Source organism: Perca flavescens, chromosome 11 (genome assembly GCF_004354835.1).
Source record: "Perca flavescens isolate YP-PL-M2 chromosome 11, PFLA_1.0, whole genome shotgun sequence".
Classification (NCBI taxonomy): domain Eukaryota; kingdom Metazoa; phylum Chordata; class Actinopteri; order Perciformes; family Percidae; genus Perca; species Perca flavescens.
Window position 1 is genome coordinate 19,195,399 of NC_041341.1, and position 15,441 is coordinate 19,210,839.

A 15,441-nucleotide genomic window follows, 5' to 3' on the forward strand; every position below is an offset into this window, starting at 1 on the left:
GTGCTTTCCTTTACTGATGTTTTGTTGAGTTTGGCTCTAAAAGAAAACCAAATGTAAGAGCTAATCAAGTGCATTCCAGTATCCTGGTATAAAACTCGACCGTATCCAATGACACTTTGCCGACCACGTGTTTCTGTTTATGTGCCAAGGGTTAAAAGTAGGAATCAAACTGAATAAGGTTCATCCTAAGATCCTGCTACTAATAATGTAGGTTGTTAGCAAAGCTATTAATTGAGCTACTACAAGACATAGAAAGGACAGGATAACTTGCGAATAATAAATAATAAAATCATTAGCTAAAACAAAAGTATATTTAGCAATGTGTCTCCTGTAAGGAGGAGAGACTGATAACATACTTGCCAATTTCTGCGAGCAGATGTCATTGACTAACAATATGAAATTAATTCAATACTTAAAAAATCAATTACGATAATCTGCCCTTTACAGCAAAAAAAAGCAGACATGGGAAACATCGCTGCAGAGCTGGAAAGACTATTTCTTAATCTCAGATAATTAATAACTAGGCCCCCATAAAACACTCATTTGGTTTTGCTCTAGAGAATGTGGAATCTCTTCAAATGTAAACCAACGCTATTCTTTATCAGGCCTTGTTCTGTAAAAGCACAGAGCCCAGATTCATTTTTACGAGAGCTTACACTATTCTATTCATAGAGCCCTTAGAAATAGCAAGCATTCATAATGGAGCGGGGATCTGATTAACCTCCTTGCTTGCCGGCACAATGGCAGGCTACCCTGAGACTCAGCCCCGTAATGGAGTCCGCTATCACCAAGCACACTCCAAACATTCTTCGCACCGCAGGACTAGACGACCAGATTGGAATCCCTTAACTCCCCTCTGCACTCGGCACACAGTAGGGAAACAAAACATCCTCTAAGCTGATGCCCCTCAACGTTAATCTATCTCTCTGCTCCACTCATGCGCTTGTGCACATGCACACACACATTATACACCATAGGCATCCTTTTCAGTGCCTTTGTTGCAATTGTGCATTCCTAATTGTAAATTATTACGAGTAAAGGCTGAACATAAAGGAGTGTCTCTATTCTGCATCTTCAACCATTTCCATTTAAAAAAGCTTTTGTCTGTGAATGTGTACACTTACAGTATACACAGTGTTTGTGTCTACTCGCTGTTAAATATAATGCAATTAAATGTAATAGCCCTGCAACAGGCGTTATATAATATTTGTGAAGCTTATAAAGTGTCAATTTTACTTACAGCTGTAATTTGTGAGTCATATTTTGTTATTATTATATCACATTGTATACTATATTGTATGTCCTGTTTTAATATATTAATTTAATAATATATATTTGTTTGTAAACAGCTTATACACAATTTTCTCCACAAGGTGAACATGTATCATCTACAGTAAAGCAATATAATAGAGGACCATTACTTTGAAATACTCTGCTATTGGATTTGGTTATTTCATAAGGTATTTCATATATTGTCATGACTCTTTAATCCTTACTTGCTTTCTTTAGCCTCTCATATGATATGATCCATTACAGGGTTGATGTGTTTTAAAAGTTTATCTCTCACCTCAATGTTGCCATCTCCTGGCCTAACAGGATTAAGCAATACGTTCACATAGGCCTTTCTGTTGTGGAGCAAATGGATAGGTTGTGCCAAATATGTCAGAGGGAGTGATTACACCCCTCAGTGGCCAGTTGGCCCAACAGTCCGCCCCCAGTGGCCAGCCCTGTGGGGGCTGTCAGGACCAGGCAGACTGGAGCTTGGTAAGGAGCCAGTCCCATGTTTAACAGCCAGCTCCTGCCCAGCCGAAGTGTCTGCTGCACCTGCCAATGGAAACAGTTCTCACCCATCAGATAATGGCTGAGAGGAAATTGCTTCAAGGAGGTGACATCCTAGGATGGCAATATGGAGATGTGAAACATATTCAAGGAAGACGAGAAGAGGGACCTGGTCCTTGAAAAGCACAAATTAGCATTGACATACACCTGCACACACACACACACACACACACACACACACACACACACACACACACACACACACACACACACACACACACACACACGGAGGCACATATAAATATACTCATGCACACATACACACACAAGCGAGAAGGATATACTTAATCTTCCCTGCTTTGAATAATATAACCGTCCAAGAGAGAATTAAATTTATTCACAGCCTGGAATTCTTATTTACCTCACCTGATATAACAGCCAACGTGCCACGGAAATATGGATTACAAGCGTGGACATCCTCACTGCGGACACACTGAAACAAGGTGATTTTTTAGCAGTATCTACAATGACTTTTTCAACGGTGACGTGGAAAATATAAATCGAAGTGAAAGTTGGATAGGGATATGTCAAGTCAAATATGTGCCTGCAATCATCACACACAGAATATCACTGGAGGTTAATGTGCAGGCCTGCTGATCTTTTGGGGCCCTCATCCATGTAGCTTAAAGCGGTAAAATTTAATATGAAGCATGAAATGTGAAGTAGTCATCATAATTGGATTGAAACCCACAGTCCTTTACCAACAGAAAGTATACAGCACACCAAGGCCACTTCACACTCAGAGGAGGAGAGTGGATTTCTAGTAGAATATTATTGTTTGGATGAACTATTTTGAGGTTGCTAGTCTCTGCTCTAATTGGCCTGTTAGATCCTATGTCAGCGTAAACAGGTGGTTCAAACATTCATTTTCCATTCATAAGGGAGAGAGTTAATGATCTATGTGTGTGTGTGTGTGTGTGTGTGTGTGTGTGTGTGTGTGTGTGTGTGTGTGTGTGTTAAAAGTATTTTGTGAAAATTTGTACATGCTTGCTTACAAGTCATCTGATGTTAAGATGGCAAAGTTTCCACCTGTAGATGGCACTCTCATCCCTGGTTTTAATCCAAACCTTTAGGGTCAACTCCCCATTTTGAAATGACTGGCCTCAATTCAAGAAACCAGTTTTGCTTTGTTTGTCGTTATGATCCTTTAGCAGGTATTTTGTTAACAGCAGGATTTATTTTTTCTCTCAGAGCTTACATTCTAATGACAAAAATTATTGTGTGCAGCTGTAGCATACCTGATGGTACATATGGCCAAAGCACATTCAAAAATGCTTTTGCATAATGAAGTGCAGCTAGCAACTGTTGTTCCAATCGTCTCAGGCAGCGAGCATTAGTTACACAGTGGGGAATGGTTGGAGTTGAGTGGGGGTAGAGGAACCTCAGCCAAACATGATTTGTCTCTGAATACTAATGCCTCTTTTGATCTGCCTCGGCTTTTAGGAGATTTAAACAACAAAATCGGTCTTCCAAAATTTCTTAATAGTCTCAGCCTTTTGTGGCCAACATGAAAAAAACCTAGAAACATGTTTACACGATATCCATATTAATGTTCTGCATTTGTTTAAAACATGTCGAGTCCACTGAGATCTTATTACAGGGAAACTCTGTATTATTCATGTTTGGCCCTAATAGTCTAATTAATTTATCATAAAATAGTAAGGCAGTTGTATGATTTTCTTATGTTATGCATTTATTTCCATAACTGATCTTTGTTTTACAAATATATCTTTTTAAGTTGCTCCTCACATGTCCTAAATTCAGTAGCTGGTGTGCAAAAGAGATTTCATCCCTCCTGTACTGTTCTGAATGCATTAATTACAGAGCTGAGGTAAAACAGGAAACTAACAGAAAGAAAACACAATTAGACCTAATAACATCAAGGCTACAAGTACCTATGCGATTTATATGGCCCTTAAAGCTATTTAGGAGCATATTGTGACAGAATGTGAAGTGTGATTAGGGACAGTATGTTAAACATTTGGCCAATTGTAATCAGTTGGAGAGCTGTGAGGATGAGCTGTGGTTGGGGGGGTTATCTGTGCCTGTAGCGCTGCAGGAGGTGCCAAAAGCAACAGAGACCCATAGCCAGTCTGAGCATTTGGCACCTCCACAGCTGCTGCTGCTCACATGCTTCCACCCTCTCGTTTCACCAAAGGCCAATACCAAGCACAGGATAATCTTGTTTTATCTGCCTTTCAGACAGTCCAAATGGCTGAGATTAAACCCTCCACATGACCCTCACAGCCAGAGCAGTGACATGTATACCCCCAGTTTATTGGAGCACCTAAGGTTAAAGTGAGATGAGGAAACTGATAGGGTGCTGGCCTGAAAATGGCTATCCAGCCTTAGCAAAAAAGTATGTGCCTATCTATAAATTGAATAAACACAGTGTCATGAATTTAAGTATCTCTCAATGTTATATTTTTTATCAAAAGAGACCCTTTAAGAATTAAGCAGCAGAAATTAGAAAAATTGAAATTATAGGAGTCAGTTTTGGAACAGCTTCTGTGTGAGTCCGAGTTAATGTGTTTATTTACTACACTTATTTTTATTGCTGTTAACTGTTTTTTTGGACATTTTATTGTATTCACTATAAAAATTTGACTTTTATTATTTGAACTGTTAAAAGCCCTCCTAGGGACAGGTGTTGTGAATTAGCCATGGCTACAAACACTGTGATACAGGCATTGGGTTGTTATTTATGTAATAATCTATGTTTTTTGTATCTGTCCCTATTTAAATAAACTACAAATAAATAAATAAACAGCTAACAGAATGATGTAACAATGATTTTCAGATTCCGTCAGTGTAACAAAACCTTTAAACCATGCAAATGGAATGACCCAAGATGTATGAATTATTTTAATGTTAAAACTACTGTATATCTTACATCAGAATCTGTTTAATTGGTCAAGTATACTTACATACACAAGGAATTTAACTTTGGTAGGTGTTAACTCTCTATACATTTCAACAAATAGGCAGTATCTGTGAAGTAGCATGCAGCATGCAACTCCTGTGTTTACTAAATCTGCATGTCACAACTGTCATTAAAGTAGATGGTGTTACATGTAACACAGCAGCATCTGTTGTTGTCTCGAACTCGAGCCAGAACTTAGGAAACAAAGCTGATTAGTGTTTTTATTCTGTCATGTTTTCTGCATAATAGCTTGATTGATGCTCATTTTCTATTTTGTCGATGTGCATACCTGTATGTATGTATATGTCTCCCTGTATCTGTGTCACTCTGCCTTTTGGTGTGTTGTGTACAGGTAAATTATACCGTATAGTTTAATGACAAAATAACTCTAGACAAACCAAAACTCATAGATACAACTCTAATGTTCCCAGTTCACCTGTTGATCACTATAACTGTATATGTTTACATTGTTAGAAATTCCCAACAGTTTCCTCAGGGAGACTGTAAAATTAGACTGTAAAACATGCAAAATATAAAACAATAAACATGTCAAAAAGCCTTTTTAGCATTTTAAATGGCTTCTTTAAATGGATTTTCTAGCAGTGAGTAACATGGTGGCTGTTATCCAAAAGGTGGGCCTTTGAGACATTTGTTCCCAGTGGCATATGCCAGGATTACTTCTCCCAGTGTCACCAAATGCTTTTCCTGCCTCCTACCTGGTGGCATGAGGTGGAGAATCTTCAAACAGCCTTCAAATGATGTCAAAGCCTGACTGACATCGGACTGATTTCTGACCATCATTGTGATTACTGTAATGTTGACTGCCAAGGAAAGATTAACAATATTCTTGCCATTAATTAAAATCACCTCTGTGAGAGAACAGATGGCCAAACCCATTAATCTGTTGTAATGATCTTACTGTCACCCCACACGTCTTAATCAAGCTGTGATCTGCATTAATCACCTGATTTAAGTGACAAACAAGTATCACTCCTGTGTTAGTCAGGCTTTGTTTGTGGTTAAGGCCTCTGGTGACCTTGTAGTGATGTATTGATCAGAGAAATAATTTGGACATGATAAGGTGGAGTTTTATATTGAGGCAGTTAGCTCAAACACAATGTTAAAGACACACAAGAAACTCACAAGTGAACAAGTCATCACTACCTGTGCAGCTGTTTTAATCATTATGTCTGCCCATTTATTTTAGACTGAAATATTTTCATCTACAGCTGCTCAGCTGTTACCTTGAAACCGTTGCAACACAAAGTGGTAAATGCGTGATAAGATTAAAGCGTAATCCTCTTAGTGGCAAACAACTAATTTGGCCAATAATTCTGCATTGCCTTCTGACTCCTTGTAGCCACCAAATCCTGGATTTCAACACCCAGCCAGCATGGGACTGTTGTGCTGAAGGCTTTGTATGTCTGGTAATGACATAAAAGTATCTTATGTTTGATCCCCCTCTGGCTCAGTGTTCATATGTTCAGTGTGATCTCGTTTTTAATAAAATAGATATAGAGAACGAAAAAAAAATAACCAAGAACTAATGAATGATAGAGGCTACTTTTCTGTTTCTCACTTGATGTTGAAAACCACTAGTGATGATGCAATGCTGTTGCACTTCCAAGATTAACGGTTTAAGATCTATTGGCCGGTTTAGTGTATAGCCAGTATAACACTTGATTAAATGATTTGTGACATAATACAAGCTTCAGCATTTGGGGAAAAAAAACACTTGTTGGTTTGATGCCTTGTGGATTTGAGAACAAACACTTGACACTTCTGCTGATGCGACTGAAGCACGTTCCATGTTCAATATGTAAACACTGCAGCTTTCGATGGCATACATTATGAATTGGCCTACTCTGCTGCAAACAACAATTTCTTGTTGGTTTTTGTTCACACTGCCTAGTAGTCTTGCCAAGGATAAAGCAGGCAACATAATCAATTTTTACATGTATATATATATATATGCTAAATATGGCCTGTCCAAGTTTAACCTGAGTGTTGCTTTTTTTTATTGGACCTCTGTGCCAGTCATGGATTGGCCATAGAAAACACCATGTTTGAGCATAGAGTGATTCATAAGTGTACTTTGTACCAGAACACCTCAGGCCAAAGATCAATGATCGACTTTGTGGTCGTATCATCAGATCTGCAGTTGAGGACATTAAATCTGAGTGGCACATGTTCAAAGCTTCCATTGTGGAGGTGGCTGGTCAGAGTTGTGGTCAGAAGGTTTGTGCCTGTGTTGGCAGCAACCTGAGAACCCGCTAAGGAGACGGTCATGCTGATGACAGAGGATTGGATGACCTAGGGAGTCTCTTAAAGCAGCAAACAGGTATCAGGAGGCTAGAAGGGCAGCGGCTTTAGGTAAAATGGAGCATGAGATCGACAGGAGAACTGTGCGGTGTCAGCAGTAATGTGAGCTAAACGCTTTTGATTCACCAGTCGGTCTACGTTCCAACCCTCATCTATGGTTATGAGCTTTGGGTAGAGACAGAAAGAATGAGAGCAGCCTAAGTGAGTTTCCTCTGTAGGTTGGCTGGGCTCACCCTTAGAGATGGTATGGAGCTCAGACATCCGGAGGGAGCTTGGAGTAGAGGCAGTTGAAGTGGTTTGGGCATCTAATCAAAATGCCTTTCTTTGGAGGTTTTTTCGGGCATGGAGAGATTATTTATTTCATCTGGTTTGGGAACACCTTGGGATCCCCCAGCAGGAGCTGGAAAGCATTGCTGGGGAGAGAGACATCTGGAATACCTTCCCTCGCCGGCTGTGAATCCATCCATGTGTGGTTGGGTGGACATAGTATATAAGCAAAATTGGGCTTATATAAGACTTTACATTTGGAAGCACAGAGGTCCTTATCACCTCTCAAACTGACAGAGTCACAAGTATCTCTGGTCTCCGTGGCTCTGTGTGCTTTTTAACACCTCCCTGTATGTGCCCTCTTGGGGGCTCAGACAGATTTAACCCAAACTTTTGTGAGGTGTGAAGAGCCCTTTGAAGGGCCATAGACGCCTTTTAATCAGCACAAGCTAATCACCCATATGGTTGACAAAGGTCTGGTTGACTCATGCTCTTTTGTTATCACTATGGGAGCTGTTGCTTGCATGTGTGTGTGTGTGTGTGTGTGTGTGTGTGTGTGTGTGTGTGTGTGTGTGTGTGTGTGTGTGTGTGTGTGTGTGTGTGTGTATTGTGTGTGTGTGTTTGAGGTGTCAGGGAGAATCATCCAATGTAGTGTATTCTCCTGACTTCTTTGTTCTTCTGACTTCCAAGGCTCTTGTTTAAGAACTGTTGTTGGAAAGGGTATATTAAGTGCATTTGAGTGTTTATTATAATACAGATGGTCTTGATTACACAGGCAGGATTTTCCTCTAACATGGAGCCACACTGATATTCTATGTGTAATTAACAGTGTGGGTGTCCAAAACACAACACTAATCAAATGACACTTGTCTGGCTTTGTGGGTTTTCTTTACCGGAATATAGCTACTTACATTCCTCCTCCACCATTAGAGCAGATGAGACAGTTTCTATAGCTGCACAGAAAGAGAGATTTCTGCTTGTCCTTTATTATGTACATTATTTATGGGTAATGTTTATATTGATAGATATGATTGTGCGGGGAAAAAACAACAACTAAAGAAATACATATTTATGTATTCATAGTTTGTGTTTTATTATTCTTAAATCTCAGGGTAAGAATTTTGATGTACATGTCTGATTATAATACATAATTGTTTATGAATAACAATGAAAGAAATAACAAAAGACAGAAGAAAACTAAACAGAAAATAACCTCATAACTTCCTCCACCAGTGCTCTAACTACTTATACCGTTTTAAGAAGCCTACATTCATTTTTAGAAGTACAGCAAAGCAAAACTACATTTAGGGTACCTACGGTGGTCAGGATAGCTCTTATTTACTTTTGCAGCAATTATCATCTTATTTTAATTTAATTGGCATGTGGATTTTTTCACCCCAGCTTCTGCATTATTTCCTGACTGACTAACACTAATCAATACTTTAGGCTTTCAACATGTAGTCTTCTTCTTTCTCTGATGGCACATGGTCCTATTTAATACAGCCCTGTAAGTGATTTAGTCAGTTAATTAATTGCCAGTGCAGATTTATTTAAGTCACACTGTTATCAGCTCGATTAAAGCTACACAATCAGTTTATCTAATAAACCATTTGCTTCCACAAAAGTGGACAGCAGTTTGCTGCAGAGCCAAACGTTCCCCTGTTGGCGGACCACTGGAAGGCTATTGGTCGATGGGGCAGGCTATTTGCATATACCGGGTCTTATAGTCTCACAGCAAAGTCAGAGTTTAACACAGCTGTGCTTTGACCTGAAATAGCACAAGTAGTGGATTGTTTGCATCATTTATGACTTTTTTTAGCGGCACTTTGTAACCACTCAACATGGGATTTTGCAAGATTGCAGGAGTTGGGCTGTGCATGGTGCTTTCTTTATTTTTATACTCTGTTCAGTGTACAACTACAAGGTATTTCACCTATGAAGAGGATGCCCCGGGGACGGAGATAGGAAATCTGTCCCAAGATTTGAAGATTGATCCAGCTGATGACCCCAACACATCGTTCCGCTTCATGCAAGAAAACAACTCTTCTGTGATTGAAATGAGGGAGATTGACGGACTTCTGAGTGTTGCAGAAATGATTGACAGAGAGCAGCTCTGCCCCAGGTCTCCGCGCTGCTTCATCACCTTCGACGTTGTGGCCTTCTCCAAAGAAAAGTTTCAACTCATTCACGTGGAGATTGAGGTAAAAGACATCAACGACCACTCTCCTCATTTTCCGCGCAACCAGACACACCTGGAGATAGTGGAGAATGTTCCGCTGGACTCAAGATTCCCACTGCAGATTGCTCTCGACCAGGACGTAGGTGAAAACTACATTCAGATCTACAACATTTCCCCCTCTAGTCATTTTGCCATTGAAGTGCGCGATCGGGAAGATGGAGTGAAGTTTGCTGAACTGGTGCTGGTGAGGGAGCTCGATAGGGAGGTGGAGGACTCCTACACATTCGAAGTCACTGCAACTGACGGAGGAGTGCCTGCAAAGTCCGGGTCAATGATTGTAAATATCAGCGTGCTGGACTTCAATGACAACAGCCCGACGTTTGAACACAGCTCGCTGAAAGTTGAGCTGAATGAAGACTCCCCGGTGGGTCACAGAGTTCTCAAAGTTCATGCTTTTGACCCCGACGACGGTGTTAACGGCGAGGTGACATACGCGTTTGCTGACGGGCTATCACCGGAAGCTGGACGCCTTTTCCACATCGACCCTTTTTCCGGGGAGGTGAACTTGAAGGCGCTGGTTGATTTTGAGAAAAGGAGGTCATACGAGCTGAACATCAAAGCCTCTGATTCAGGCGCGAACTCTGTCCCATCCAGCTGTAAAGTTGTGATAGATATCGTGGACGTGAATGACAATGCGCCTGAAATCAGCATCAAGCCGATGACTTCCAGCAGTGATGGAGTCGCCTACATCACGGAAGCTGCAGCAGCGGAGAGCTTCGTGGCTCTGATCAGCACCTCGGACAGAGACTCTGGCTCCAACGGGTACGTTCACATCAGCCTGCTCGGGCACGAGCATTTCACCCTTCAGCAGGCATATGGGGACTCTTTCATGATTATCACCAGCACAACTTTAGACAGAGAGAAGATCCCAGAGTATAACCTGACTGTGATTGCAGAGGACCTTGGAAGCCCACCCTTCAAAACTGTCAGACAGTACACAATCCGTGTAACAGATGAGAATGACAACCCCCCCCTCTTCAGTAAGTCACTATTTGAAGTTTCAGTCCTGGAAAATAACATCCCAGGTTCATATGTTACCACAGTTGTGGCCCGAGATCCTGATGTGGGAAAGAACGCCAAAGTCTCTTACAAACTCATAGATTCAGAGATGCTGGGAGGATCTCTAATGTCCACTTATGTATCTGTGGATCCACTCTCAGGGTCTTTGTATACTTTGAGGTCCTTTGATTATGAGACTCTTCAGCAGATTGAACTGGTCATCCAAGCTGAAGACAGAGGTTCCCCCTCTCTTTCAAGCACGTCAACAATAAGGATTAAAGTTGTGGATCTGAATGACAATTATCCATACTTCACCTTCCCCGTCCTTGTGAATGACTCTGCTGACATCCCTCTGCCTTTCAATGCACCTGCTGGCTATCTTGCCATTCGCGTCTCAGCTGAAGACGACGACGAGGCAGTGAATAGCGAGCTCTATTACCAAATTGTACAAGGTGACCCACAGCTTTTCACAATGAACAAAGACACTGGAGAGATTGCTTTAAAGAAATGGCTGACATCTGAAATTGGAGACGTGCTGGAAATGAAAATCGCCGTGAGTGACAGTGGCAGGTCCCCGCTCTCCAGCAGTGCCACCATTAGGTTTATCGTCTCAGACACACAGCCCTCTGAAGACCAAGTCGTTATTGTGTTGCGGTCAAGTGATGAAGAAGGCTTTGGCTTGGATGGCTCGCTAATTGTCATTATTATGCTCAGCGGGGGCTGTGCATTGTTGCTGATTGCAATAGTGGTTGTTGTTGTGACATGCAAACTCAGCCGAAACGGTGGCTCAAAGAGAGAAGTGTGTCACAGCCTGTTTGATGGCAGGCCCATGCCCATGCTCAGCTCAACAGAACCAAACATTTACACAGGCCAACAAGGCTTCTTCCATGAGAGAACCTCTTCGTCTCTGGATGACCCCTGCCTGTATGAGGAGAGGAGTGGGGACTCCGAGACAAAAGTGAGTAAACTACAAGATCACTTATTTTTTCACATTTTATTTTCATTAAGTGCTGCCTTGATCTTTATGCCAGAAATGGGAACTAAGCTCTCTGCTGTCATTTTGTTTGTTTCCTTAGATGTTCCTTCCTTCCAAGCATTTCCAAGCAAAATCTGTGTGGCAAGGTGACAAATACTGCTTGCAAGTGAGGTAAGACAACTACATGTAATTTCTTTTCTCAGATAGAATATTCTTTATTCACAGGCAAATGTAGCTGAACACAGAGGGTACTTAACATGCACCATGCATGCTTTTTTTCTGCTTGTGGCTTTTCTGTGGAATGAGGTTAGATGGGTAGGATAGAGACATGCCTTGTATGTGAAAAAAACACATCAATAATCAAGCTAATGCGGTTCAGTGGGGGCTCATACGGTTTTTGTTGATTGTATGTGCAGTGGCATTGGCAACAGCGACCAGCTGAGCGTGAAGGACAGTGGCAAAGGGGACAGTGACTTTAACGACAGTGACTCTGATATCAGTGGAGACGGAGGCAAAAAGAACTTCAGCACCTTCCAGCCAAGGATGAAAAGTAAGTTTTCCTCTCTTAAGTTTTGACAGCACACACTGCTGAATTAAACATTAATATTCACGAGAATGACATAAATGACAAATGGCGGTAATGTCGTACCTGCATCGACATTTTGTAATCCTTATTTTTTTAAATCTATTTCACTTTTATTTCAGGTTCATCCAGCGCTGCTAACAGCTTGTCTGGGGATTGCCAAGGCACATACTGTGCTGTACCACCGCAGAGCTTCAGAGGCCCCAGAGACAATGCATACACAATAGGCTTCTCCCCAGTACCAGTCTTCAACAATCCTCATGGGTATCTCCACTTTTGGAAGGACTCTGGTTATGGCACGAATCGCCCAAAATCGAGGACCAGCATACAGACCTTCTCCAGGGCCGGGACCCTCCCTCCTTACTTCACTCAGCAGCAGCAGCAGCAGCAGCAGCAGCGTGAGGCGAGTGTTGGAGGAACTGAAATCCACAGCCACAGTCCAAAAATTGTAACTGTGGCTACGGCATTAGAGGTTGCAACTATCTTTTAAAAACTGTGTTATAAACTAATTAAGATGTTCCTGGAAGATGTAAATATTTGTAAAACTGGTTACTACTATACTGTCAACAAGTGTACATATTGTTTGTTGGAAGGAATTATTATCAAATGTATTATGTTTTTTCATGTTACATTATTTCACTGTATTCTATGATGCACACTGGTGTTCATTTTGTCATTAAAAATGTAATTGAAATCATAAAACAGGTCATTTATTCAACAATGTTGTCAAATATGATTTGACTAATATAGCTAGATCAGACAATACATCAGTTTAACTGAGAAATATTCAATTTTAAAGATTAAATACCATTCCCTTGCTGATTACAACTCCAGTCTGAATTTGTAAACATGTAGAACTATCCCTCCAGTTTGAATCTACATGATCTAGACTCCAGTCAGTGATGATCAGATGTAAAATCTCAAGCTGCTGCATTACCTGGGAGACTGGCTTTGAAGACTAGTTTCGCAGTTGAGTTTCTTGCATGCAAATGAGAGAGTAGAGCTGGTACTCAAGTGGAAAATAAAGTATAAACCATTATTCCTACAAAAATCACGCTGGATGTTGTCACAGCTGCTTCGACTCTTCTAAATAATTTACATACATTTACACAACACAGTACAGCACATATTAGGTTGCTTGACAAATTACTGACTGTCATTTGTTGCTATGAGGGGCAAATTATTGACTTAACTGTGAAATGGGACAAAATATACACAAGATGAAATACATTTTCGTCATGTAACTCTTTCTCTGAATACTCTGACATTGATAAGGCACGTGCTTGTCTAGTTTTACTGTCCTCTTTGCAGAAAATGTCACTTTTATTAAGTTCAATACAACCATGGGTATGTAGGGCAAGTGCAAACTGTCTCTGGTCACGAATGATTTATTGATGAGACATTGATGAGTGTAAAAACCATAACCAACTCTGACAAACATCACCCTGACCCTGAATACTGGTCAGTAAATGTTGAGCTTTTATATTTAGCACAGCTGAAAAAATACAATTATACATTTGCATTATTTTCCTTAGATTTCCCAAAATAGAGCAGCAACAGAATTTTAGTAAATCCAGGACACAAAGATGCAAGAAACCAGAAAGTCTAACTAAATTATGCAAGATACAATCAATTAAATACATCTCTCAATCAAGGGACCATGTCCATGGGGAGGTGCATGGGTTTTCATCAACAACTTCAAATGTACAAGTCCGCTTTAATATTGCTTTTCATCATTTTAGACTCTCAAGTTAAGTAACTGAAAGGCTAACTCACAATATGCATGTTAAATCATATTAAATACCTGCTGATTTGTATCTCATGCACTAGTTTGCCACAGTATTTTGTCCTCATTATTTTTAAGGTCACTTTAAATGAGCTTTTGATGTATGAAAGCAAATGAGACAAGAGTAAAGCGTTTTTACAAACTACATAATAGCTATCTAAGGGCCAGTCCTGAAGAGAAAATAAATAGTTTCCAAAACTGCTGCCAAGGAAGAGCTGTTAGTGAAAGCTGACAGCAGACTGAGCCATTCATTTTGTTAATTAATTAATTAATTAATTAATGTGTCGGTTTTCCGTTCATCTGCAGGAGAAGGGGGCTAAAAGCAGTGCTCATTTGCATATGCATAAATACTACATATGCTTTTTGATCGCTGTGATGAAAGCTGGTATGGAGCGGATTAGATAACTTTTTACATAACTGTGAAGCACTAAACAGAGTTCTTACACGTTACCACAATATGACTCATGAAAGAAGCACAGTGTTCAAATTAGTTTTTTTCCTATTTAAGTTCTGATCAAATTTTTTAATGGAATACTCCTAGTCTGCAAAGTCACGACAGTTTGGAAATTACAAAGTTATGAACTTTATTTTTGGCATACAGGTCGCTGTGGATTCAAGGCCATGTAATACAAAAGGCAAGCAAGAAGAAAGGTCATATTTGTGCCCCAAGTGATGTGAACTGGTCTGACAGGTAGCCAATTGCACATAGAGGGAAAATGCATTTATCAATCAATACAATATGATTCCCTTCATCATTGCTTTGTATGCTCCTTGTAGGTCAAATAGTTGTGCATTGACCTGACAATTTGTGCCACAAGGTATATTCATCTGCACAGTTTGGTATAAAATGTGTGTCTGTTTGAAAAGTCACTGCTGGCAGGAACTGTGTTCATTCATTTCCAAATGGACTTCACATTAATGTCCTCCAGCAGCTCTCGCAACACATTTGAAATCTCCCGAGGTAATAGAAAATGAGTGTTTTAGAGACAGTTTTCAGCTCATCAGCAGTCCACTGACAAATGAGTCAGATCTACACAAGTCATTTCTAGCCTCAGCACCTGTTGGTGTTTGGGGTCTTTTTTGACAAATGGCCAACTGTATGACTGTGATTATGTTGTTATAACCTCTTAGCATCTCAACTTTAAGTCCCCAGTGTAAGTGTGTAACGATGGAGCCTTTCTGAATCAATGTCATTTGGTGCTTAAGGCCCGTCCCACAATGCAATGTTTTGTACTATTCGCATCTTCAAGTGTGGATATTGACTTTTAGATGCTTTGAATTGAGGGGCTGGTGTGTGAAAAAATAACACCATTTGTTTTCCACTTGACAATTTATCTGGAAGGAGAAGCTTTGTCTATTTCATTTGCCATTAAGATGATGTGTGCTTCATTTGCAATAAAATCCCATCAAAACCTGATACTTTAAGATACTTAAAACACGAGGAAGGCAAAACCAACAGTTTCTACTAAAGGGATGGGATGGGATGTTATCACTTGTTATCCTTATG

The 15,441-nt window shown here is 40.4% G+C and overlaps 1 protein-coding gene across 1 annotated transcript; it reads left to right on the forward strand.

Moving 5' to 3' along the window:
* Positions 1-1,659: 1,659 nt before the first annotated feature.
* On the forward strand, positions 1,660-12,638 carry LOC114563643 (protocadherin 8). Its single transcript, XM_028590441.1, has 5 exons — positions 1,660-1,764; positions 9,262-11,547; positions 11,666-11,736; positions 11,982-12,115; positions 12,271-12,638. Exons 1-5 carry the CDS (start codon positions 1,660-1,662, stop codon positions 12,636-12,638), a joined length of 2,964 nt encoding a protein of 987 aa, XP_028446242.1.
* Positions 12,639-15,441: the final 2,803 nt, after the last annotated feature.

Excerpts from the sequence above, each read along its gene's own strand:
- LOC114563643 (XM_028590441.1), top strand. The coding sequence starts at position 1,660 with ATGTCAGAGGGAGTGATTACACCCCTCAGTGGCCAGTTGGCCCAACAG. Across the intron at positions 11,548-11,665 it reads GTGGGGACTCCGAGACAAAA|ATGTTCCTTCCTTCCAAGCA; the intron begins GTGAGTAAACTA and ends TTGTTTCCTTAG. Across the intron at positions 12,116-12,270 it reads CTTCCAGCCAAGGATGAAAA|GTTCATCCAGCGCTGCTAAC; the intron begins GTAAGTTTTCCT and ends CTTTTATTTCAG.